The sequence below is a fragment of the Carcharodon carcharias genome, chromosome 1 (assembly GCF_017639515.1).
Source record: "Carcharodon carcharias isolate sCarCar2 chromosome 1, sCarCar2.pri, whole genome shotgun sequence".
NCBI classification, from domain to species: Eukaryota; Metazoa; Chordata; class Chondrichthyes; order Lamniformes; family Lamnidae; genus Carcharodon; species Carcharodon carcharias.
Genome location: NC_054467.1, coordinates 137,947,427 through 137,974,054, shown reverse-complemented (window position 1 = coordinate 137,974,054; position 26,628 = coordinate 137,947,427). Strand labels below are relative to the sequence as shown.

General features: G+C 41.2%; 1 protein-coding gene across 1 annotated transcript in view; it reads left to right on the top strand.

The window, feature by feature from the left end:
* The window catches only part of rfc1 (replication factor C (activator 1) 1), a 75,182-nt gene that overhangs the window by 28,157 nt on the left and 20,397 nt on the right, over positions 1-26,628 (top strand). The window contains exons 6-14 of the mRNA XM_041187592.1: positions 780-854; positions 1,550-1,627; positions 2,893-2,986; positions 9,562-9,953; positions 10,661-10,768; positions 14,025-14,204; positions 14,529-14,633; positions 18,775-19,162; positions 22,562-22,671. Of these exons, the coding sequence (XP_041043526.1) occupies positions 780-854; positions 1,550-1,627; positions 2,893-2,986; positions 9,562-9,953; positions 10,661-10,768; positions 14,025-14,204; positions 14,529-14,633; positions 18,775-19,162; positions 22,562-22,671 (1,530 nt within the window). The remainder of the gene's footprint in view (positions 1-779; positions 855-1,549; positions 1,628-2,892; positions 2,987-9,561; positions 9,954-10,660; positions 10,769-14,024; positions 14,205-14,528; positions 14,634-18,774; positions 19,163-22,561; positions 22,672-26,628) is intronic.

Genomic DNA, 26,628 nt, shown 5'->3' with positions numbered 1-26,628 from the left:
ATAGTTGCTGAAGCTATTATAGGTCAACTAATGCAGAACTTGATTGGGTTTTGAATGTCACTCACTGCACACCCATCACGTCACCAAAACCCACCCCCCATCCCACCAAACCCACCTCCTTAAGCCATGACTCCCAAACTCAAGCCACACTCACACATACCCCTGGTTTGAATGGCTCAGTGCCATCCTAGCCAGTTGATTTGTGCCGTGGTAAGGGTGATTGATGTATCTCTCTAGAATTCTAAAATCAATTTAACGCTTTCCACAGCTGGAAGTAAGCTAGCTAAACAGAGACTGGGAATTTAATCTGGGACTACTTTGTATAGATTAGTTGTACACTTGATGATCCCTTTGCCCATTTGACCATTAGAGGAGTTAAAATATTTTTAAAAAAGTAGTTGGGAGCAAAATCATTGGCTCTGAGTTAGACATACCAGGAATGTTTCAATTTCAAGGCCTGCCCTGTGTCGAGTAGCTGGCCTCAGCTGAGATACCAGTACTGGAGGTGCATTTGACTGTAATTCTCTTGGATTGGGGAAGGCAAAATTGGTCGTGGCTGTGAAAGGAGCATGTGTGTAAGGTCAAGACTTGGGTCTGCCCTGATGCTCTACACAATTAAATGCCCAGATGATATGCACTACTAAGGCTTATGTGCGGTTGATGTCTGGCTAGGTGAGGCAATTGGCTTAGTGAATGCTGTATGTGGAACAGTGCGTTAGTAAAGGAGTCAACAAATTGAGGAAAAATGAAACTGTTTAACTTGATTTCTCTCATCTTAGCCTTCAGGCAGCACCGATTCCACAATAGATGATGAGGAACTAGCTCGTCAGCTGCAGCTTGAAGAGGATGCCGAGGTAACAGCAGCTGAAAGACTTATTATGCTTTTAAAGGGAAGATGCAGGTTCCTAGTGGTTTCTTTTTAATGCAATATCTTGTTTTCTAGAATTGATCCACTTTTATGTAATCTGTACAGTAAACATAAGTGCCGAAGTGAATATTTTCGCTAACTGCTGAGAAATGGTTCATGATTTGTTTGAATTTCGAGTTAATTTGGTGAATGTTGCATTGTGTGTGTTAGCCACACAGCTCACTGTTCCTAGAATTGTCTTAAAGTATTCTGAAATTAGAAACTTTCCCCCTTCCTGAATGCTGGCAGATAAGGCCTCAATTAGAATCATTCCTCCAGCATAATATAATGCAAGTGCCTGTGCCAGCAAATTTGTTTTCCTTTGGCATAGCGATTCTCTCATCCTCATTGGCTGAGGCCTCCCCATTCTCTTGTCAATTGGTGTCTGACAGGGATGGTTTACCTGACTTCACCCATTTTTCTCTCTGGCCTGTGCCACTCTCCTCATACCACCTTTGTATGCAGGTTTGCCTGTTGCAAATCATTGTCCCCAAGTTGATTGTGACACCTAATATATACAGGTAACTTTGTTTACTCACTCGTTATGAGGAAAATATTTGCAAATAATCTCGCAATTGTGTAATGCTTATTATTTTTTGTCCATTTTGTTTTTCAAAAAAAGTTCTTAACTATTTCTTTCAGCTTGAGAAACAGCTTCACGAGGATGAGAAATTTGCGAAAACATTGGCCATGTTGGATGAGCTGCCAAAAAACAAAAAGGTAACTTTTGAAATAATTGACCATTTTAAGCTAAAGCAATAAAACTGATTTGCAAACGAATTATACAGATCGGAGACTTTATTTCATTGTAGTACTTAACTTGAAAATGTCTAATTTGTAACTAGTAGCAAAAAAGTGGTACTTTGAAATCTGGCAATGGCAATTCTATGCAAGGAATGTATTTGTCATTATTGATGTGGAAGGAACAAATGGACTTGGTTTCTTAAAATATATGGAAAAAGACCAAGGAAGCATGATCGAAAGCAGCTCACCAGTGTGCTTTTCAAGCCTGCCCTACTGATGGGTTTTGGATCACGTTTATCAGTTCCGTCATTCATGACGTCCCGGAGAATCAAATCTCCAGAGCAGATCTTGTTGAGCTTGTGACCCTGGGAAAGTCTGTGTGTACAAATTGACCACTGCATTTGCCTACAATAGACAAGAATGTCTGTTTCTTAGTTTACTAAGTTAGGTAAGCTTAATTGAGGCAATAGTAGAGTTAAGAAACAAAAAGTTTACATGTATATAAATGCATTTCATATCCTTGGGACTTGCTGAAGGCTTTTCACTATTCACTATTGTAGGCAAATGTGGCAGTCAATTTGTGCACAAGTGTTTCACTGATAAGATTTTTTAGCCATTATAATGGGAGAACTTCCTGGCTCTTTAAAGAGTCATAGAATAGTAGAGCTCAGTATTTTCTCAGAGTCAATGTCAGTTCTTTTAAAGATTGCAGTGGGACTTTTTGCATTCACCTTGGCATGGTTAACATCTCATTTAAAAAAAAAACCTCCAATAATGCAGTGCTCGCCCCTAGAGTGGGGCTTGAACACGCACGTTTCTGACTGAGGTAAGAGTGCTAGTGCCCTGTCAATGCTGACACTAACTAGTTAGTCGTGGTGGCCCATAGCTAGAAATGAGAAAAATCAAAGCCTACGCTGCTGCTGCTGAATGCTGCCCAGGAACCCCTGCCAGGTGGTGCTAGTGCTTGATGTCGAATGCTTGGCTTGTATAAATCTATTCACCCTCCATAGGTGAATAGACTTGTACAAGTAGAACAGTAGCTCAACAAGGAATGTAAACATCAGGTGAGCAGGTATGAAGCTTAAAGATGGAGCCAGGCTCTCAGTATTTTTTGAAACCTTTATTTTATTGGATTGCAGAAGCAGTATATATTTTTTTCAAACCAATACCAAATTAAGGCTATTACAGGCCCATTCCCTAATTATTTCTTCAAAAATTGACTTTATTCCAATCCTTTTCAGGCACGCACTGATTCTGAAGGCCAGGAACTGTCTTTATCATTGGTTGTAAAGGCTGAACCCCGAAAAACAGATGAACAGGCAACAGAACATTCTGGTAAATGCACATTTAAAAAAATGTGGTTATGCACTTTCCAGAGGCCTCAAGCCTAGTGCTAAGGCTGTTTAACCCTTAAATCGCTGACAGTTCCAGCGAATTCGAAGCTGCTTACGTCAGTCATTTGATTTTGGATTATGCTGCAGCAAACCCTAATATTGGGATAATGTTAATGGAAAGGCAGGTAGGAGGTGGAATTTTAATGTGGGGAAGGGTGAGACAATGGGAGGAAAAACAAGGAATGGAAGTACACACACGGTGGAAAGGTGCAGAGTGAATGAACAGAGAATTCCAAAGTAGATGCTGGAAACGCTCAGGTCAAGTAGCATTTGTGGAAAAAGAAACAGTTAATGCTCTGAATCTTCTGAGGAGTGGCAGCTGCCGTCGGATTGCCACTTCGCTCCTATTTTTTTTACACTAAGATGGAGCTCTGTTTTTCTGGCCCAAACTTCTGAACTGGACCTCTACAGAAATGCAGGCAATACCCGTTCGCTGACTCTTTCGTAGTGCAGAATCATTGGGGGCACCAGCTGTTGTACTTTGGTAAGTCTTCATTCACTGGCAGAGTGAAAAGCTATTGGACTTTTAAATAGTTTTTCAGTGTGCTAGCAAATGAGTGAGAGAGAGGTAAGTGGATAAGGTGGCAGGGTAAGCAAGGTGCCAGCCGGGTAGGGTGGCGAGGTCAGGTTTGGGTGGGGATAGTTGGGGGCCGTGTCATTGTGGAATCTGTGGTGGCGTGAGGGGGTCAGTTGTATAGGACCACCTGTTAACTTGTTCTTTCAGAGTGCTGACCCTTGTTCTGCTATTCACACCTTCTCCTTTCTTGCCTTTATGCCACTATCAGCACCTTCAGCCCTTACCACTACCATTTACACTCCCTTTGTCTTGTGTCCATGACATCTTTGTCAATCTCTCCTTAGCCCCCACCTATCACTGACCTATCCTGAGGTACCTGCTCCACTCCCCTTAAACAGTATAAATTCTGTCACTTTCTACTTCTCCTTAGCTCTGAAAAAAAGTCATACGGACTTGAAATGTTAACTGTTTCTCTCTCCACAGATGCTGTCAGACCGGCTGAGTATTTCCAGCATTTTCTGTTTTTATTTTATTATTGGCTAAGTAATTGTGTGTGTTATGTCAAGCATTCCATTATGGATAGGACATTAAAGCCATAACGTGTACATTTACCAGGATATCCCAGGGTAGGAAACTATAGTTATGAAGAGACTCTAGGGCTTTACCTACTGAAGTAGCAAAAGCCAAGCAGAGATTTAGTAGGGTTTTTTTAATTATGGAAAGCTTAGAATTAGAAGAAGATGCAAAATTCATGGGTGAGGGGGCGGGGAAGCAAGACAGTGGATTGTTTTAGATTGCATTAGCAAAGGGCTGACACGGATGAAACGTGCTGAATGATGTCCTGCTGTGTTGTAAACTTGGTTCTGGACTAGTTAAGTCCTTTGACCTTTTGGTTTTTTCACTACGCTATTGGATTCTCCAGATGCTGAATGTGAGCTTGTTAGTGACCCAGTTAAGAAGCCTTTGATGACTCCTGCTAGAAGTGCAAATTTTGGGGTTTGGATGCTGTGCATACTTCCTCCCTCTAAGCTCAAACATGAAGGCTAACTGCTGAGTGAGGCACAAGAAAGTATGTATTGTCGGTGAAACGCTACCCTGGTAGAGGATAGATGGACAGTGAACAATGGATGAAGCGTCTTCCTGTTCTTGTGCGAGTCACCAGTTAGCCTGCGAATGTCATGCTCAGATTTTAGGAAAATGTACGGTAGGTCCTTGGCAACTCTCATCGCTGTTCTTCTGTTTAAAAAGCATTAAATAAATTTGTTTTTTTGTCACAGAAGTTGAATACACAAACACAGGAAATAGGAGCAGGAGTAGACCACATGGCCCGTTGAACCTGCTCCACCATTCAATATGATCACGGCTGACCTTGGGCTTCAACCCCATTTTCCTGCCTGCTCCACCTATCCCTTAATGCACTGAGACCAAAAATCTGTCTATCCCAGCCTTAAATGTGTTCGACGATGGGGCATCCACAACCCTTTGATAGAGAATTCCAAAGATTCACAACCTTTTGAGTGGAATAATTTCTTCTCATTTCAGCCATAAATGATCGGCCCATTATCCTGAGACTGTGTTCCCATGTTTTAGATTCCCCGAACAATCGTAGTGGTATTGTCAATGGACTGGCATTCCAGAGACCCAAGGTAATGCTCTGGGGACCAAGGTTCGAATCCCACCACGGCAGATGGTGGAATTTGAATTCAGTTTAAAAAAACAAAATCTGGAATTAAAAGTCCATTGTCAATTTTTGTAAAAACCCATCTGGTTCACCAATATCGTTTAGGGAAGAAAGTACCTGCTGTACTCACTCCAGATCTGCAGCAATGTGGTTAACTCTTAAATGCCCTCTGGAATGGCCTAGCAAGCCACTCAGTTGTATCAAGCCACTACAAAGTCAATGAAGAGGAATGAAACCAGACGGACCACGTGGCATCGACCTAGGCACTGGAAACAACAATGGCAAAACCAGCCCTGTCGACCCTGCAAAGTTCTCCTTACTGGCTTGTGCCAAAATTGGGAGTGCTGCCAAACTAGTCTAGCAAAAGCTGGACATGGTCATCCTGACAGAATCATACCTTACAGATCACAAACCTGACATCACCAACCCTGGGCATGCCCTGCCCCACTGACAGGGCAGACCAAGCAGAAGTGGTGGCACAGTGGCATACAGATGGGAGGGAGTTGTCCCTGGAGTCCTTATCGTTGACTTTGGCCTCCATGAAGTGTCATGGCATCAGGTCAAGGAAACCTCCTGCTGTTTACCAAGTTCCACCCTTCCTCAACTGATGAAGCAGTGCTCCTCCATGTTGAACACTGCTTGGTACTGAGGCTGGCAAGGGTGCAGAGTGTACTCTGGGTGGGGGACTTCAATGTCTATCACCAAGAGTGGTTTGGTAGCATCACTACAGGCCGAGTCCTAAATGACATAGCTGCTAGACTGCATCTGCGGCAGGTGGTGAGGGAACCAACAAGAGGGAAAAACATACATGACCTCATCCTCACCAGCCTGCCTGCCGCAGATGCATCTGTCCTTGACAGTATTGGTAGGAGTGACCACCGCACAGTCCTTGTGGTGATGAAGTCCCGTCTTCACCTGAGGATCCCCTCCATTGTGTTGTGTGGCATTACTACGGTGCGAAATGGGATAGATTTTGAACAGATCTAGTAACTCAAGATGGGGTACCCATGAAGTGCTGTGGGGCAGCAGAAATGTACTCAAACACAATCTGTAACCTCATGGCCTGGCATATCCCCCACTCTACCATTACCACCAACCCTGGTTCAATGAAGACTGTAGGGGAGGGCATGCCAGGCGCATCACCAGGCATACCTTAAAATCAAGTGTCAACCTGGTGAAGCTACAACACTGGACTACTTGCATGCCGGACAGCATAAACAGCAAGTGATTATTGTTGCTAAATGATTCCGCAACCAACTGATCAGATCTAAGCTCTGCAGTCCTACCACATCCAGTCGTGAATGCTGGTGGACAATTAAACAACTCACTGGAGGAGGAGGCTGCACAAATAGTTCCATCCTTGATGATGGAGGAGCCCAGCACATCAGTGCAAAAGATAAGGCTGAAGCAGTTGCTCCAATCTTCAGCCAGAAGTGCTGAGTGGATGATCCATCTCGGCATCCTCTAGAGGTGCCCAGCATCATAGATACCAGCCTTCAGCCAATTTGATTCACACCACGTGACATCAAGAAACGGTTGAAGGCACTGGATACTGCAAAGGCTGTGGGCCCTGACAATATTCCAGCAAAAGTACTGAGGACTTGTGCTCCAGAACTTGCTGCGCCCCTAGCCAAGCTGTTCCAGTACAGCTACAACATTGGCTATGTGGAAAATTGCCCAGGTATGTCCTGTACTCTAAAAGCTGGACAAATCCAACCTGACCAATTATTGCCCCATCAGACTACTCTCCATCAGTAGAGTGATGGAAGGCATCAGCAACAGTGCTATCAAACAGCACTTGCTTAGCAATCACCTCCTCACTGATGCTCAGTTTGTGTTCCGCCAGGGTCACTCAGCTTCTGACTTCATTACAGCCTTGGTTCAAACGTGGTTGAAAGAGGTGAGAGTGACTGCCCTTGACATCAAGGCAACTTTTGATCGAGTGTGACATCAAGGAGCCCTAGCAAAACTGGAGTCAATGGGAACGCTCAGCTGGTTGGAGTCAGACCTAGCACAAAGGAGGATGGTTGTGGTTGTTGGAGGTCATTCATCTCAGTTCCAGGACATCACTGCAGGAGTTCCTGAGGGTAGATCCTTGGCCCAACCATCTTCAGCTGCTTTATCAATGACCTTCCCTCTAACATAACGTCAGAAGTGGGGATGTTTGCTGATGTTTGCACAGTGCTCACCATTTGCAACTGCTCAGATACTGAAGCAGTCCAGGTCCAAATGCGGCAAGACTTGGACAATATCCAGGCTTGGGCTGACAAGTGGCAAGTAACAGTCAACCCCCACAGGTGCCAGGCAATGACCATCTCCAACAAGAGAGAATCTAACCATCACCCTATGACATTCAATGGCATTACCATCACAGAATCCCCCCACTATCAACATCCTGGGGGTTACCATTGACCAGAAGCTGAACTGGATTAGCCATATAAATACTGTGGCTACAAGAGCAGATCAGAGGCTAGGAATCCTGTGGCATGTAACTCACCACCTGAATCCCCAAAGCCAGCCCACCATCTATAAGGCACGGGTCAGGAGTATGATGGAATACTTTCCATTTTCCTGGATAAGTGCTGCTCCAACAATCGAGAAGCTTGACACCATCCAGGACAAAGCCGCCCACTTGATTGGTACCCCATCCACAAATGTCGACTTCACCACAGTTGAACAGTGTGTGCCATCTACGAGATGCACTGCAGAAACTCACCAAGGCTCCTAAGGCAGCACCTTCCAAACCCACGATCACTACCATCTAGAAGTACAAGGGCAGCTGATAGATGGGAACACCACCACCTGGAAGTTCCCCTCCAAGTCACTTACCATCTTGACTTGGAAATATATTGCCATTCCTTCACTGTCATTGGATCAAAATCCTGGAACTCCCTAACAGCAATGTGCTAGTATACCTGCACCACATGGACTGCAGCGGATCAAGGAGGCAGCTCACCCCACCACCTCAAGGGCAATTGGTGATGGGCATAGATGCTGGCCTAGCCAGCGACGCCACACCCCATAAATGAATAAAATTAACACTGTGTCCTCCTCACCTCTTATTCATACATTACTGTCTCTTCAGCTGAGTCCTCAAAACTGACCCTTGTGGCACTCCACTATTCACTGCTTGCAAACTTGAAAATTGGCCCGTTTACCCCCATTCCCTGCTTTCTATCCGATAACCAATCCTTTATCTGTTAACCAATCCTCCATCTGTGCTAATGTATTATCCTCCATGAGGCTTATCTTGTCTATTAACCTTTTGTGTGGCACCTTATTGAATGCCTTTTGGAAATCCAGGTATAGTACGTCTACTGGTTCCCCTTTATCTATCTTACTAGTTACATCCCGTAAAAACTGGAATTAAATTCGTTGCCAGGATTTCCCTTTAGAACAAATCAACATGGTTTTACCAATCGTACTATTCCTTTCCAAGTGCATTCTTAAGACTTCCTTATTAGATTTCAGCATTTCCGAGTAACTGACGTTAGACTAACTGGCCTTTAGTTCACTATTCTCTCTCCTTACGTTCATAAAAAGCACTGTAAAGCTTGCCAACTTCCAAACTAATGAGACCGTTCTCGAATCTAAGGAACTTTGGAACATCATAGACAGCACATCCATTATCTCTGCAGTTATCTATTTTACAGCCCTGGGGAGAAGGCCATCGGGTCCCAGGGATTTGACGAATTTTAGTCCCTTAAGTTTAATTTCCTTTATTTCCTCACTTTTTAACTGTTAGATTGCCATCTGTTGACAAAAACAGAATTACCTGGGAAAACTCAGCAGGTCTGGCAGCATCGGCGGAGAAGAAAAAAGTTGACGTTTCGAGTCCTCATGACACTTCGACAGAACTTGAGTGAGTCCAAGAAAGGGGTGAAATATAAGCTGGTTTAAGGTGTGTGTAACCAGCTTATATTTCACCCCTTTCTTGGACTCACTCAAGTTTTGTCGAACGGTCATGAGGACTCGAAACGTCAACTCTTTTCTTCTCCGCCGATGCTGCCAGACCTGCTGAGTTTTTCCAGGTAATTCTGTTTTTGTTTTGGATTTCCAGCATCCACAGTTTTTTTTGTTTTTGCCATCTGTTGAATCTGGTGTAAATGTTTATTTGTTCCCTGTGGGGTTCCATGGTTAGCAACTGAGTGTGCAGAAAGAAAGTGGTTGGACAGAAGGAGCTTTACTCTTTAGTCTTACCTGGGAAAGCTTAATATTAACACTGGATCCTTGAAAGGTTCCATTCCATGGCATCCTCACCTAAATGTGCAAATTTAAAAAAAAAAATTCACAAATCAATCTCTCTCTTCATTTTCAGTCAAGATGTTGAGTGAAACTGACAGCGATGTGAAAAATTGCTGCACTGAAAAGCTGGTAGGCAGCAAAACACAAAGTATGAGGACTTTTTCTCAACATTCATCTGAATCTTCCAGTACTAAAGTGGAAAAGTCATTTAGTAAAACATCTCCAGTCAAAACAAGTACAAAACTGGCCATCATGAAACGTAAGGAAGAATTGACACGAGTGATAGAGAACAGTCCAACAAGACCAGCCCACGAGAAGAGAATTTCACCAAGGAAAGAAGAGAAAACTGGATCTTCGAAGAAAGGAGAAACAAAGAGTTCTCCAAAGAAAGAAGAGAGCACTGTCTCTCCAAACAAAGAGATGTCTCCAAACAAAGGGGAGAAAATATCCCCAGATAAACCTGAGGTAGGAAGCACTTGGTCACATTTGATGTATTGCGGGTCAGATGCATGATGGGTCACTTTAGGTTGTGGTTCCTTTCAAATTAAGGGGGAAAGGAATATTTCCTGTTCAAAGTCCTTCCCCCTTACCTCATGTCAAGGTGTAAAACAATTATTAAAATGCTGATCTGTTTTGTGCCTTGATGGAAGACAGATATCAGATTCCTGGCACATAGAGCCCTGCTGCTTTGGGCCAACTTCCGTTATATGCCACGGATTGAGAGGAGTTGTAACGGTCCAGGATTGACTTCGTGTATTTTTATGGGTCATACTTTTGGCATGGTTTGAGAGTAGAAGTGCAGGAAATCCAGGAATATATGCTAGTATATGTTAGTATTACTTTGAAGAGAAACTGTTTAGACTTTTCCTCCTCAAACTAATAAAATGGGGCTGACTAGATTTCACGAGAATGAAAGAATTGAAACAGTTGGGTCAACCGCACTAAGTGCGCTGTATTAAAATGTATTCCTTTATTTTACATCTCAATAACTATTGTCTTAATGTCAAGGAATGGCTATATATAATTAATCCTTAACTTCCACACTAGCTCGCTGCTGTTGAACACATTAAGCAGAAATGTATGCTGTTTAGGTCAGAATGGTTCTTTTGTGGTAGCTTTGCATTTTGAAGGCAGCTACTGAGAGAGCGCTGTTTGCATCTTTATTTCTGTAGTCCAAGAATCCAGAGAGCGCTGAAAAGAAGCGTCAGAATTACCTGGCCTATCGTAGCTTCCTGAATCGTGATGGACCTCGAGCTCTGGGGTCTAAAGAAATCCCTCGGGTAAGTTGGTAGAAATATACAGAAGCTAGCAGACCAAATATTTGTAGTTCTGAACAATAGATAAGTTGACTTTCATAGTTTCCATTGAAGTTATGTTTGAAAGCCAGCATACACTGCAGCATTCTTTTATGGTAATTAACATGTATGGATTAAAAAATTGCTTAAAATTTATTGCATGGGGTTATGGTATGTGTCATCCATATATATTCAGCCAAGGTGGAAGATTATTTTTAAATGTATAACAATCATTTGCTCTGATGTTTTCTACAGTTAGATTTTATTGTACTATTTGTGTTGGTACAACACGTTCAAATTAAATTCCATGCAGACTAAAACATAATCATATGGGGAGTAACTGGATGTCCCTTTAATTCATTTTTGTACATTTTTGCTGTGCAGATAGCACAAAAGTGGACAGTACAATTAACTGAAGAAGTCTGTTAAAAGAATTGACATTGAAGACAAGAATGAAAGGAAAATATACATTAAATTATTTTGCTTAAAGAGCAAAAACTTAGAGGTTCAGATACCTTAATTTTTAAAAGTGGTGATAAGTTCAGTTTTTTTTCAAAAAACAGGTATTGCCATATTTGTACTAATCATTGGTTAGGATAGATAGAATCTTCCTTTTGGAAGAATGTCAAATCCATGAAGAGGAGACTCTTTAAGATAAGACAAAGGGTGAGGAACTTAAGAACATAGAACTTAGCAGCAAGAGCAGGCCATTTGGCCCTTTGAGCCTGCTGTACCGTTCAGTAAAGTCATGGCTGAACTGGTTGTGGTCTCATTCCACTTTCTCCTCCCTGCCTGCCAATAACTCTTGACTCCCTTGTCAATAAAAAATCTCCCTAACTCTGCTTTGAATTAATTCAATGACCCAGCCTCCACTGCTCTCTGGAGAAGAGAATTCCTCATACTAATGATCCCCTGAGAGAAATGTTCTGCTCATCTCGATCTTAAAAGGGAGACCTCTTATTAAACTGTTTCCCCTAACTTCGGTCTGTCCCAGAAGTGGAAACATCCTCCCTGGTATCCACCCTATCAACCCCTCTCAGGATCTTATATGTTTCAATAAGATCAACTCTAATTCTTCTAAATTCCAACGGTTGTAGGTCCATCCTGTTCAATCTTTCATCCCAGGAATGATCTCGGAACTGCTAATGCAGTTATCTTTTCTCAAATAAGGAGACCAAAATTGTATACAGTATTCCAGATGTGGTCTTGCCAATGCCCTGCACAGCTGTAGAAAAACATCCTTACTTTTAAAAAGGGTGTGAGCTCATTATGGTTTTCCAAGGGAAGTGCATAACTATTTGAAAATGATCAACTTCTACTGGGTATGAGGGTAGACCACGGGACTGGAACTAAGTAGATGCTTTTTATAAGAAAGCTGGGTTGGGTGTGAAGAGCTAAGTGGCTCCCATCTGAACTGTAAAATTCTTTGGTTTTTATCATTTACAGCTCAAAGCGGAAGAAAGATATGCTCTATATATAAATGCTTGCCAGGTAAGGAGTGCTGTGCAGCTCCTCCCCATAGCTGAATTGGTTAGGCCCACTCTTCCTCTCCCACCCCCATGATGGACCAGGAAGATCCCAGATGATTTTCCCAATGGCCGGTTTTGATATTGACAGCCAGATGGCAATAGGGTTGCTGTAAATGGCTTCAGCGCTCCAGAGTAAGGGGTGGGGAATTAGGCTGCATACCTTGCTCCAGATTGCTTACTGGGGAATGTGTATAAAAGGGAATTGGATACGGATAGGATAAGCTTGAGCAAGTGATAACTCGAGAACACTCGTTCACATGGAAAATCTCTCACCCAGATGTTCTAAAGCAGAAGGGGCAAGGAAGAAAAAGCATAATTGAGTGAACTTCAAAAAGAAATTTCTAGGTAAATAAATCCTCAATTGCAGTGGCATTGATAGTTGTCTGAATAACTCTAGCAAAGGCATGGGATATAGCTTGTGTGGTTGTTGAATGCCTTCCAAATGGCACAGAGAAGGGGAAAGGATATTTTTTTGCATTGTGGTGACCAAAAGGTTTGAAAACGCATCCACTCAGAAGGTTGCAGGTTGGAAATTTGCTGGAGTAGCAATACTGGATGTGCTCCTTACTGAGAGTGCTCTGTCATTTATCCTCATCCTATCCTGTGGCCACCCCTATGAGATTAATTATCTGAACATCAGCGAAAAGGGAATCCATTTTGTTTCCCTCGTTTGTGTTTAATTCCAAGATGTCTTTGGGCATATGCAAGCTGAAAACTAAACACTTTTGTGCTTTCAGTTCAGACTGAAGTCTCCAATTGGGGATTGGTGTCACTAGGCAGAGAAAGAGTTTTTTGTGCTGACCTTGACCTTAACACCTGACATTCATTCCCAGCTGACAGAGTCAGCATTTGTATTGAGATTTTTGGTGGTCAGGATTTGTAAAGATACTGCTTTGCTTAAGGGAGAAAGGAGCAGCGCATACTGCTGTGATAGTTACAAAGGTATGCTATCAGCTGCTGCACTTCTTGAGTATCCTGTTCTGGAGAACTTAATTGTATTCGTCTTCCAATCCTCTTCAGTCTTTTGCTGAAAAAATTTCTTTGCATTCAAGTTACTTTTAGATTTCATGGCCTCTATGCGGAAGCTCGAATGGAGTATCAACATTTGAATGATCTGGTTGGGCGGAATGGCCTGTTTCCGTCCTGTATATTCTATGTGGTAACCTTCATTGCTTTTGCAGTGCAGTGCTTGAATTATTGCACCTTTTCTTCAAAGGATCAATGAAAGTCTTGTTTCTTTACATTCTTTGAAGAATTAGTTTCTTCACCTTTCAAATCAAAATCAACCTGTAGCAATTCTTATCATTTTGGCTATTCCTTAGTCTTTCTTCATGTACTGACCTAGTGTCACCAGTGTGCTTAAATGGGGTTCTCACATCTTTTCTATTGCTAGAGCTGTTTCCCGCCCCCTCTCCTCTCCTTCCTTCCCCCCTGCCCCCAGAAATTTTTTTACATATCCTGGCAATCACTTTCTTTTCCTCTCATCAGCTCTTAAATCTCTGTAAAGGCCATGTCCATCTATTGCTCTGAAACATGGGTAGACTTTGCTAATAGCATTCTTGCACTCCTGTAAAGGATTAAAGAAAAAACTTATCACCTGATGAGCATTTCTTCCACTTCTAGTCTCTAAACTGCTGTCTCGCTCTGTCATGTCCTCTCAAACGTCAAAAAGCCTACTGAATAGAATGATTCTTCAAATTCTTGTCATTAAGGGAGCTGAAAACTGCTTGGAAGGACTTTCGTTCGTTATTACAGGAGTCCTGGAGTCAATGGAACGTGATGATGCCAAATCTTTAATTGAACGCCACGGAGGGAAGCTGACAGGAAATGTTAGCAAAAAAACAAATTACCTGGTGACTGGCCGAGAAGGTGGACGAGCAAAACTGGACAAAGTGAGTATCAAAATCAACAGTCGTTGCTGGTGTGCACACTGCTTGAGCAGAATGTTACATTACAGTTTTGTAATTGAAATATCACAAAGTTTACCTTTAATGCCACAGAATCATCAACACTCTACAACAGACTGTATCTCCACTATTTTTAAGATTGGTGTGCTCACTGCTCAAGCAGTGGCATTCTAACTGGGGATGTTTGGTACATTTCCAAATTTCTGTCTTATCATTCTTTGCTCACCTGCAGTTTATAATACTGAACTTTTCTGAAAGCTGTATTCATTGAAGTTAAGTGAGTTATTTTTTTTTTAAAAACTTTTTCAGGCAGAGAGTCTTGGAACAAAACAAATTGATGAAGATGGACTGCTGGATTTAATCCGTAGAATGCCAGGAAAGAGATCCAAGTATGAGATTGCAGCTGAAGATGAGGTCAGTTTTTAAAGAGTTAAAGCACTTGATCTATAATGCTCTAGATTTGTGTTCTGCCATTTTTCCAAGATAACAGCTATGAGTTAGTCGGTATTTGTATCCTTTTGATTAAAATAATTGTTGATTGTTTGCTTCCGTTATGGCAATGAGTTAATGAAGTTACTACCTAATATCCACATTGTTTTTCTTGTGGTGATATAACGTGTACATGCCTCATTGAATGCAGTTAATGCTTTTCCTTGGCCATTACATTTCTCCAATTTTGTAGGTGGCTTGCCTTGGTTTGATCTGTGTACCGCAAGTGGATTAACCTAATAAATCATGGTTATGTGAGTTAGATTCAACCAAAGGTCCAAAGCTACTTATCTAATGGCATAATAAGAGTAAATGAGTAATTGATGGAATTACAATTTTAAATTGGAACTAAATAGATTGCAAATTGGTTCTGATGTTGCTGTGATGTCTTGTCTATTCATTGTCCCCGCTTTATTCCCAGTGCCATTGGCTATTTCATTCCTGAAAATTTTGGGCTGTATTTTGTGGAAAGGGTTGATGGCAAATTCTGTGTTTGCTGTCATTACCTCCCTGAAACTGACCGCATGTCATGAAGCTGTTAATGTATATAATGTTATTGGCAATTATATTTTTTAAAATAGAGGTTTAGTCTGTGTGTTTTAATTGGATTAAAGCCAGCTAGTCTGGGTGTTTTGATGTATAGTAGTTTTGAGATGTGAACAGAGAGGTAGAGGTATATCTGCATTTTGTTGAGTTGAGCATTCAAGAAGGGGAGTGAAATCTTGCACTGAGCTTGGAGAGACCAAGCAATGTTTATATTACTAATAAAATTGGTACTATGAAAGGAGTTCAAAGGGCCAGGTGATTCAATGAGAATTTACATTCAAAGAGAAGTGCTGGGTATAACACAAAGCAGTTTTGTGTGTGCAGGGCAGAGGCATTTAACATCAAAGCAGCTGTAAACCCACAACTGTCTGCAAAGGAACCAAAGTGAAAGGAACCTCATTTTGAATTTGTACAGTGAAAATGCTTTGCCTGGTGTCTGTTTAAAGTCTATGGGTTATTGTTGCCTTAGTGGAGATTAATTTGGGAATTTGTTAAAAAGTTATGATAGTAGTAATCTGTAGCCATGTGTATATGTTTAACTTGTGTAAATTAATAAATGTCTCGTAGTTTGGTATAAAAATCTCTCAAACTGGTGGTCTCATTCCTGAATTTAGAGCTGTGTTTCAAACATACCACTTTAAATATAGGTTGTAACAGTTGTTTAAAGTTCCCCTCTGGATTTTAAATAACTCAGCTTTTAAAAACTGCTGTGACATAACACCACAATTTCTAGATGTCAGGCATATACAGTTTAGTGCAGAAATCCTGAAGTTGCGATCTGTCATTTAGGCTGCACTGTGACTCCTGTTCAGAGTCAGCAATCGCTGAAATCCTTTTTACACTCTTAACTTTCCGGCCCCTGCATCGCTCTTAGAAATTCCTTAAAATGTTGTACTTTGTTCAGTCAGATATAACTGGATTTTCAGATGACGACATGATTAACACAATCTGATGAACAACAGAACCAATCTTGAAAAAAATCATTGTTCCATGACTGCTGTTAAATGATTAATTCCTAGATTTTTTAAGCTAAATATTTTCAACTTATTTTTTAAAACATTTTTTCAGAATATTTTAGCTTCTACCTTCATCCCATGTATATAATCCAGTCTTTAACTTGGTCTGTTTTAGTGCTTTTAATTTCTGCTTGAGGTGGTCTATAAAACTCTTTTGTGATTGGCTGCTTGGACAGGCCAGTTGCCTCAAATTCACCTTGGGAAAAGTGGTGAAGGGTGTCATGAAAGAACAAATGGTGAACCACCAGGGAAAATATAAACTTTAAGAGGAAGTCAGGATTGGTTTATAGCAGGGACATGTCTTATGAATCTCTTGGAGCGCTTTGAGCAGTTAACAACTTGTAGACAGAGGGAACTCAGTGGATGTTTATTTATTTAGATTTGAGCAAAGCTTTTGATCAGTGCCGCATAGAATGGCCCACAAGGCTTGCATAAGTGGAGTACTTCAGAAATGATTTGAGAAATTGGCTGAAATAGGAAGCAAAGCTGTTTGTACCCAGAGTTTCCTTCCATTAAGTGTGTACTCTCATTCCTGGTTACCTTCTGCCAAAATGGATGCCATGTTTGAGGAAGGACGTGAAGGCACTGGGGGAGAGTACAGAGGAGATTCACAAGAATGATTCCTGGGATGAAGAACTGTAGCTGTGAGGGTAGATTGGAGAGGTTGGGACTGTTTTCCTCTGAGGAAAGAAGGCAGAGAAGCTACTTGATAAAGGTATTCAAGATCCTGAGGGGTATGGACAGGGTAAATGGTGAGAAACAATTCCCACTGAAGAGAACATCAAGAACTAGAGGGTACAGATTCAAAATAATTGGCAAAAGGAGTGATAGTGATGTAAGGAAAAGATTTTTCGCCCAGAGGGTTGTTGGAGTCTGAAACAAACTTCCTAAAAGGGTGGGGGAGGCAGGTTTGATTGAGGTATTCAAAAGGGAATTGGATTGCTACCTGAAAGGAGATAATGTGCAAGGCTGCGGGGAAAAGGCAGGTGAGTGGGACTAGGTGGAATGCTCTTAGAGAGCCAGTGCAGACTCGATGGGCCGAACAGCAGCCTCCTGCACTGTAAAGATACTGTGAAAATGTACTACCCTCCTTATCAATATTAAATTGTCTTTGTCAGCTGTTTACCCATTCTACTAACCTCTCCATCTTCCTTAAATCTTTTACACTGTTCCTTAAATCTTCCACTGTTTGCCAAACCTATTTCTGTTTTGCCACTAAAGATTAAAATTGTGCTCTCTCAAGTCCAAATCATCAAGATGTGTTGAGAACAAAAGAGGATCCAGCTTGGTTTTCAGCCATTTCCAGTATGAGCTATGTGTCTTCCTCCTAATTCATTTTCCTTGTCTATCAACCCTTTTCTATCCATGTTGCTACATTTCCATTTATGCCATAAGCCTTCTGAAAATACTCATGTAGAAAAACTGTTTGCCAACATTTCCCTTTTATCTAGTCCAAACACAATTCTGTTTTACTTTCCATCACTTCTCTGACTAGATCAGCTAATACAGCACAAATCAGGCATGGAATATGGGACCTAGGTTTGTGCGGCTGTGTACTATATTGCATGAGGAATGTTTATGGTGAGAATAATTCTGCAGTTGTATATTAGTAGAGTTTGGTATTTTCATTTTTCACTGTTATATAATTCTTATTCCTCTTTTTCTCATTCCCCCCCACTCTCCTGGAATAAGGTCTTTAATTGCCAATATTTTGAAATTTTAATTGTATATTTGTTGGAATAAAACACTTAAGTATATATCTCAGATCCGAATAAGTGCAACTGTGATTACATTGATGTGTCCTATGGTGATTTAGATTGGATAAAGGCAACGTTTAACCCTTTCTCAACAAACCAGAAAGTTGCTGACATTTGCCAAATGTGTTCCTCTTTAACACTGCTTAATTTGAAATTACTTTTCAGACTGGCTTATAGATTTTTGATGTGAAATCAGTCCTTTTGATTTAATTTGTGATTCAGATAAGAATATTTATTATCTTAAGAGTTTGAATGAATTGAAAGTTTGCAACGTCCTAAGCTTAGTGTGGGCCATGCTTTTAGTGCTGCATGTTAACTGATACAAGAGGAAACAAAAGGTCATTGGAGCATGTTCAAATCCGTTAGACAGCTCGCCCATAAAATTTGAGAATTTAATTTTGATGTTTACAGCTGCCTGTTTTTAATGCATTGTGGGATCCTATTTATCACCTTATGGTCTGAAATCTTGCAGTGTGTTAGTTATGAACAGATTAATGAGTTTGAAATTTGTAATTCTTGTTGAATGTGCAAATTTCCCGACTTTAACAATGACAACACTTCAAAAGTGTATGTACTTGGGTATGAAAGATTGACATTTTTGTGCAATGAATTGCTTTCTTTGATTCTGTGTTAGTTAATGAGCGCTTCTATGCAAATGAAAACTTCCCTTCAAACCAAAATGTATTAATCTAAGCTGCTTTGATTTGATGCAGACAGATTTTATTTTCTTCTCTTTTAAAATTGCAGGTTAAAAAATCAAATGCTAATTCAAGAGAAGCTGGAAAGATCACAGAAAAAGGTGAACACAGCAAGAACACCTTGCCAGTATCAAAGAAACAAACTGAAGGTAAAAAGAGCAGTCCATCAGCACCCGAGACTGGTGAGTCTTTGAGATGTATGAAGAGGAGTATTTCATTCAAAGCAGAACATTTTACCAATCAGCCTGCACTGAAGTGTGAACCTCAGCCTCCGACTTCAGCAAAGGAAGAACAGAGTTTGCTATGGGTGGATAAATACAAACCTGCAGCGCTGAAGAATATAATAGGACAACAAGGGGAGCAGAGCTGTGCAAATAAACTGGTCCGCTGGTTGAAAAAGTGGCATGTGAACAACTCTGGTGACAGCAAACCTATAGGTGAGGATGACATAACTTGTTGATGCAGTGTCTGTTCAGTCAGAATTGGTTAATATTCAGCATTGTACCATCCATATTATAAATGGTTACAACAAAGCAACCTGTCCTTTAGAAATTGCTGCATTCCCTGCTCTTTTGAAACCTAGACAGTTTAAATCTCTGCATAGTCACTTTGAGTTCTTTTTAGAAAGGGTGAGAGTGATGAAGAAATATACCTGTGCCTTGTACCTGCGCAAACAGACCTGTGTGGTAAATATTCTCAAGTCATGTGTTTGTGTGTATGTGCACAACAGCTTGCATTTATTTGAAACCTTAGTAAAATGTTGCAAGGATTCGTTCATGGGAGTGGGAGTGTAATAAGGCAAAATTTGACCCCTCCAGGCTCCTAAAGAGGTTGGGAAATGATACTACAGCTTATTCAAAGAGTTAAGTTTTAAAGATCCTCTTAAAGGAGGAGGGATAGGTTTAGGTGAGGGCATGGCTGCCACTGGAATGGTGAGTGAAATTGGGGGTGCGTAAAAGGCCATAATTGGAGGAATACAGAGAGCTAGGAGTATTGTAGAGTTGGATGATGTTATAGAGTTAGGGGATCATGGGGTTGGGGGGGTCAATGGGATTTGATTACAAGGTTGAAAATTTTAAATTTGATTTGCTAAGGTTGTAAAATCAGGCAGATTTTCCCCCAACTCGCCCAATCTGGTGTCCACTGATCTGTGTGGCAGTACATCACAGCATTGCAGTGATGTCCCATATTAGGATACAGTCTCACCAATTCCTCTGCTTGGTGAATTCCGACAAAGCAAACTCATGGATACTGGAACAGGGCATTCCCAAGAAAATACTTAACCCCTGTTAAGGGAGAGGAAGCTGAAGGGGTCATTGAGTTGACTCTCCAGTCAGTTCATGCTCCTCTGCCAATTCCATTTGTACCCCCCTGCATATCCTGTGTGCTTTACTGGTGCACTGTCCTGAATATCAATCTAAATCCTAGAGTGAAAGTACCTGCACTGATGCTTTGTCTCCACATCCTCAAGCTGTGGGTTGCAGCTCCTTTGTAACTTTCTCTATAGAAACCAAGAAGCAACATCTGTTAACACTTGTATCAGTGAAAATACTCTTTGCATGTGATTTGACGATACTCGGAATGCTCTTTTGCTGTCGTACAAGGTTTGTAAATGACTAGACTGCTTTGGCATGTGGATGATGGAGAACAAGAATAAACATCTGCATTGCAACTGGGATATACTCAGCAGCATAAGCCTCTTCGATTGGCTGCTTTGATTCCAGGCCCACTTCATGGTCTGTCATTTCCCAAGTGGAGTTGGGGTTTGAGGTTGGAGGAACCATTACTTGTTTTTTGACACTCATTTCCATTTTAGGCTTTTTCATGCATATTGAACCAATTTGAAATGTTGGAGCTTTGAAGAGCGTAGGCAATACAGTGCAAGTAGACACCATATCTCTTAAAGTATGCAAGAGTTAGTGAACATGCCAAATGGTGAAAGATACATCATTGGACCAAAGTTTCCTGATTGAGCCACATCATTTAAAGATTTAAAAAACCTGAAGGTGTGCCACATATGACTATGGGCTGGGGTTTCTATTTGTGTAGGCTGGGGTTTCTATTTGTGTAATAAAAACAAATGAAGCCATTCGCAGTCAAAGTGCAGCCATTTACATGAAAGTCTTTTTGTTCTAGGCTTGCTGTACCATAATGCTTGAAGCAACTAAATGGAGGGTAGACTTGCCTTTCTCATCTTGGTGAGATATGTTGCTCAGCCATGTGACAACCTCTGCACGTATGAAACTGTGCTTGCCTTCTCCGCCAGATAGCAGATTCTTAGGATGGTGGGGAGCGGGGAGAGAGGAACAACCCACTGCTTCACAGAGGCAAACTCTCATTTGCTGCACCTCCCCTCAGAATGACCTTCGGTACTCTGTTTTTTCTATTCCCTGGACCTGTGCGCTGCCTTCAACCAGTAATTGCAAAGCAGTGAATGGAATTCTTGCGGCAAACCATATTTTGACAAAATCTGTGGTAGCCCCTAAGGCACAGCAGCAACTCTTTAAATTTGCTGCCAAGCTGGGTATTCTGCCCTGCGATCGATGTGTTTTCTGTACAATGTTTGTTAATTACTAAGTACAACTAGCTGTTCTGGACTGTTGATGTATATTACACGACCCAAGGCACTAGCAAGCTCATCTGGGTGTTTGAAATTAATAAAGTACTGGATATACTTAGTAGGTCTGTCAGCATCTGTGGAGAGAGAAACAAAAATAACATTTCAGGTCTGTGACCATTCCAGATTCTGATGAAAGGTTCCATGTGAAAGGTTAACTCTGTTTCTGCCTCCACAGACGCTGCCAGACCTGCTGAGTATTTCCAGCATCTGCAGTATTTTGCTTTTGGGCATTTATTTGGTTTTAATCTGACCTGTGAATAGATGGAGACGGAGGCTGTAGTTTCTTTCAAGTTTACCTATCATTTAATATTTCAGCAGATGGCCTACTGCTTTCTTTTCTCAGAGAATCCTGTGTCCTTATGCCTGGTCAAACTGTCAGCTCTTCTGTTATGCAGCCGTTCCTGGTCTCGCATTGACTTCTCTTGTTAGATGAAAGCATTCACTTATTCTCCACTGACTTTTATAATCCACTTATGTCCATTCTCGTAGCATAATTATCATGAAACATAAAATTAAGGCCTGACATCTGATATCATGTTTTATCATGTTTCTTCCTTATGTTTTTAGCCATCCTTGAGGTCTTTTTGCTTGTTAGCAGTCCTTTCCTTTCTCATGAGCACAACCGTTACTTGTCTTTTTAACTATATACTGATCTTTGAGCAGTTTACTTCCTCCAAATCAGTATTTTATTTCTCCATTAGAAATGTTTTTCTGAAGTATTGTCATCAGAATCTAACCCTTTCCACACTCAGTTCATTTTTTTTTATGGAAGCTTAATTTTAGTTAACTTAGTATAATAGTTCACAATAATGGTATAACTTAGAACAGTACTGATCGAGGCCATTCAGTCCATGTCTGTACTGGCTATTTTTTTTTTTAAGTCAATCAACCCCACTCTTGTTTCCCCATACCCTGTAAATTATATATCCAATTCATTTTTGAAAATTATTGCATTTGTTTCCAACTTTTCAGGAAATGCAGATCATCTAACTGTGCTGCTTTAAAAAAAAATTCTCCTGATCTTCCCTCTGGTTCTTTTGCCAGCTACAGGGTCCATTCAGTGCAGAGATCACCAATTAATTACTAATGAGGGAATCTCAAGGTCACTTACAATGTACAAAAATAGCCCTATTTGCTTTCATTTGGTAATAAATTGTGCACTGTTTTGGCTGTATAATGCATAGCATGCAGTTACTTTTTTAATGTCTCTGTACAGTGAAATTTGCTAAATTTGGTGGGAAAGACGACGGTTCAAGTTTCAAAGCTGCTCTGCTGTCTGGTCCTCCTGGTGTAGGTAAAACAACCACAGCCACCCTAGTCTGTAAGGTAAGACCACATCAGTGCTAGAATAAAATGTCTTTCCCTTCCATGATTAACATCATTATAATGCAGTTTTTGCATTTTGCAGTAGCACTACAGTTACAGTATAAATCCAGAAAAATGCAACTTGATATATTGGAGTAAGTTGTCTCTCATTGGTACTTTCTAAGTCTTAGCTGGAGTAAGCAATCAGTCTCTTGGACTTCTACCTTTAAAGCCACCTGCAGTTCATTTATTTTTACAGGGCAGATCTGGTTGCTCGCATTCTTTAAGTATTTGCAGCTGTTCTTCAAGCAGTTAAAATGTAATTGCCTGAGTGCAGAGAATTCTCTCCTGAGAGAGAGCAAAGCAATTTCAGCCAAGCAGTGTAAAGGAGGATACTGAATGACTAACTGCAAACAATGCTGCAGCTTTCTGTCAGCATTGTAAATGCAGCAATGGCTTAATGCGGCAACATTGAGTGCAAAGAATTTTCTTAATGCCAAAACACACATGTCACAATTTCAAGTTATCTCAGCAGTTCACAAGCATATGTCACAATGAGAACTAGGTGGTCTTTGTATTCATTTCCCTCCTAGCAATGCAGAGTATTTAATGGATAATTCAGAGCACTGAATAGACTGGCATAAAAGAGAAATTGTGAAAGTATTGATATATATTTACAATCAATTTGTGCAATCTTCTGAGCGACACTCAATAGAAGCATTGAGCAAATTTCACATCCTATAATCTTGTATTTTGGAAACAATACTGGACTTGAGATTACAATCATAAAAAAAATGTTACAGAAGGAGGACTTGCAGCCCATCAAGTCTATGCCAGCTGAAAAAGAGTGATCCAAACTAATCCTACTTTTCAGCTCTTGGTCCGTAGACTTGTAGGCTAGAGAACTTCAAGTGTATCCAAATATTTCTTAAATGCAGAAACCTCATAGCCTCTGCCACCCTTTCAGGAAGTGAGTTCCAGAACCCCCCCCACCCCGCCACCCTCTGGGTAAAAAGAAATTCTGCTCAAGTCTCCTCTTATCCTTTTGCCACGTACTTTAAATCTATGCCCTTGGTTATTGACCTCTCTGCTGAGGGAAATAGGTCCTTCCTACCCACTCTATCTAAGTCCCTCAAATTTTTATATACCTCAATTAAATCTCCCCCCACTCTCTGTTCCAAAGGAAACAACCCTAGCCTATCCAAAAAGTACTGCAAATGCTGGAAAGCTGAAAAAGAAAAAAACAAAATTCTGGAAATATTCAAAGGTCCGGCAGTATCTGTGGACAGAGAAGCTGAGTTAATACTTCAGGTCGATGATGTTTCATCAGCAGTCCTTCTCTTCTGCATTATCTCTACGGCCATGCATTCATCTGTACTGTCTGCCTATGTCTGCACTCAAAAGTGCGTGGCGTTGAGAGTTATCTTCTGCATCCCACTAAGTGACATCCTTTACCCTGGCATCAGAGAGTTAGCATACCATTCTGGAGTCACGTCTGCAGCTTCAGAAACGTCTGTTCCCCGAACTATTGTATCCCCTATCACTATTGCTTTTATGAGCGTCTCTCACACACCTCTCCCGCCAACCCCATCTCCTGATACAACTGATTCACCTATGGTGCCATGGACTTGGCTCTGGTTGTGGTCCCCAGAGGGGCAATCACCCTCCCCAGTATTCACAACTGAACGCTCGTTAGAGAGCAAGATGCAATCGTGAGACTCCTGCACTATCTGCCTGGTCCTCCTTATCTGTTTGGCAGTCACCCACTCCCTCTCTTGAGCAATGGGGTGACCGACTTTAGATTCAATAAATCCAGTAAGCTCTCAGTCTCTCGGATACACTGCAGTGATGCCAGCTGCTGCTGTGAAACCCTGAGCTCAAGCTCCTCCAGCTGACAATATTTCCTGCACAAGTGGTTGTCCAGGACATAAGAAGCTTCCTAGAATTTGAACATGGAACAGGATGTGCCTTTAGTGGGACTGAGCTGCCCTGCCCTTTCTCTATTTACCAGCTAAATTTACCAGAAAGAAACTTAAGATTTGTCCCAGACCCAGACAAAAAAAACTCACCAGCTACTCTCCAATTGCCTTGTGCGCCTTGATGTCTGGGCTCGCCAATTGAGGACTTTTCTCCTGGGCCTTCTCTCCTGCTCTTTTTATACTCTTGCTGCCTCCCTCACGTCCCTGCTTAACTTTTTTCCTCCCTGCAGCAAGCATTATGATGGTGCATTTTTTTTTTGGAGAAGATAATTATGTTCATGCTGAACTGAACATCTGCAGATTTCACAGCTAGGTTCAGCCCATTTGATCAAATTCTGCCAGAATGCCAACCCTGCCCTACCCCTATTTCAGTAACGACTTGTTTCTTAAATGAGTCCAATGTCCTGGTGTGTCTCTTCTGTGAAAACTCTTCCAAACTATAGAGCCCTCTCATAACAGCCTTCAATTTGTGCCCTTTTGCCTTTCTTATGTCTGCAGCTTGAGAAAGTACTGTTGAGGTGAATTTATTTTTATTCCCATTGAGTATCACCTGTATCTTTTTTATAAGGCACCATTTAATATGTCTCTTTTTTAAAAAAGGGAAAAACTTGCATTTATATAGCATCTTTCCCAACAACAGGACGCCTCAAAGCTCTTTATAACCAATTAAGTACTTTTGAAGCGTAGTCACTGTTGTAATGTAGGGAACACGGCAGCCAATTTGTGCACCACAAGCTCACACTAACAGCAATATGATAATACCAGATGATCTGTTTCTGTGATGTTGATTGAAGGATAGCTATTGGTCAGGCCACTGGTGATAACTTCCCTACTCCTACTCTAATAGTGCCATGGGATCTTTTATATCCACCTGAGAGTGTATGGGGCCTAGGTTTAACGTCTCACCTGAAAAATGGCACTTCCAGCAGTGATACCTCCCTCAGCATGGACTGAGTGTCAGACTTAATTTTTGTGCTTAAGTCCTGGAGTCACACTTGAACCCACAACTCTCTGACTCAGCAGTGAGAATGCTGCCAACTCAGTTACAGCTGACAGAATATCTTAATCGATCGTCTTCACTGACCTTCCTTCACTTGGTCGTCATGAGACTTGCAACAAATTGTTAGAAAATCAGCCTCAGTGCTCTCCTCTGCACCGTCTGTAAGGCCTAGATGGCTTCCAGTGATGCCCAGAAGTGTACATAGCACTCCAGGTTTGACCTGACCAGACTTCAGTAGGAGCTCCACTCCTGTTTATTTTACCATACTCTTTTAGAAAAGTTCCTGGAGATTAACAGTATCACCTAACGTAAGTCTTTGTAAATGTTTCATTTCCAATTCATATGAATGTTCTTAGTCATTTAAAAAAAAAAGGACCGTAAAGATATCCTGAGTTGAAGGCTTTTGAAACCTTTGTGCCCACCCACCTTAGTACGAGATGTTTGTATCCATTGTGGACAATGTAACATCATTATTTTATTGGTACTTTGCTATGATTCATAAAGTAGAATTATTATTCATTCGTAAGAATCATTAAGCGACAGACATTCTTGAGAGCTCATTTCTCCGAGCCACATCCTGTTTGCAAGTTAAAAAGCATTTTGATTGCATGAGAAAATTCTGGTTTTAAACACTGGAGCATATGATGCATAAATCTAACCAAACTAATACCAAGATCAAACAGGTAAAAATTAATATCACAAGATTCTCCAGGCAGCAAACTGCATTTATCTAATGAGTTGACCTGCACAGATGGATGGGGACAGAAAATGACTGGCCTGTAATGCTTCCTTCAGCAAATTAACCTGGCAGCGATCCTGATTAAGGCTTTGGTGAAGAATGGCCTTTTGAGTGAGGTACTATTGTGCCATTAGAGCCTGTGGAATTGTACCCCAGCAAGGAGTAAATATATCTAAGAAGAAACCTTTGTGCAGAAATTGGACAAAGAAAGGTATTGGCGTGTTCTGTTGTCACCATTACCCAGAACAGGAGCACAGGAG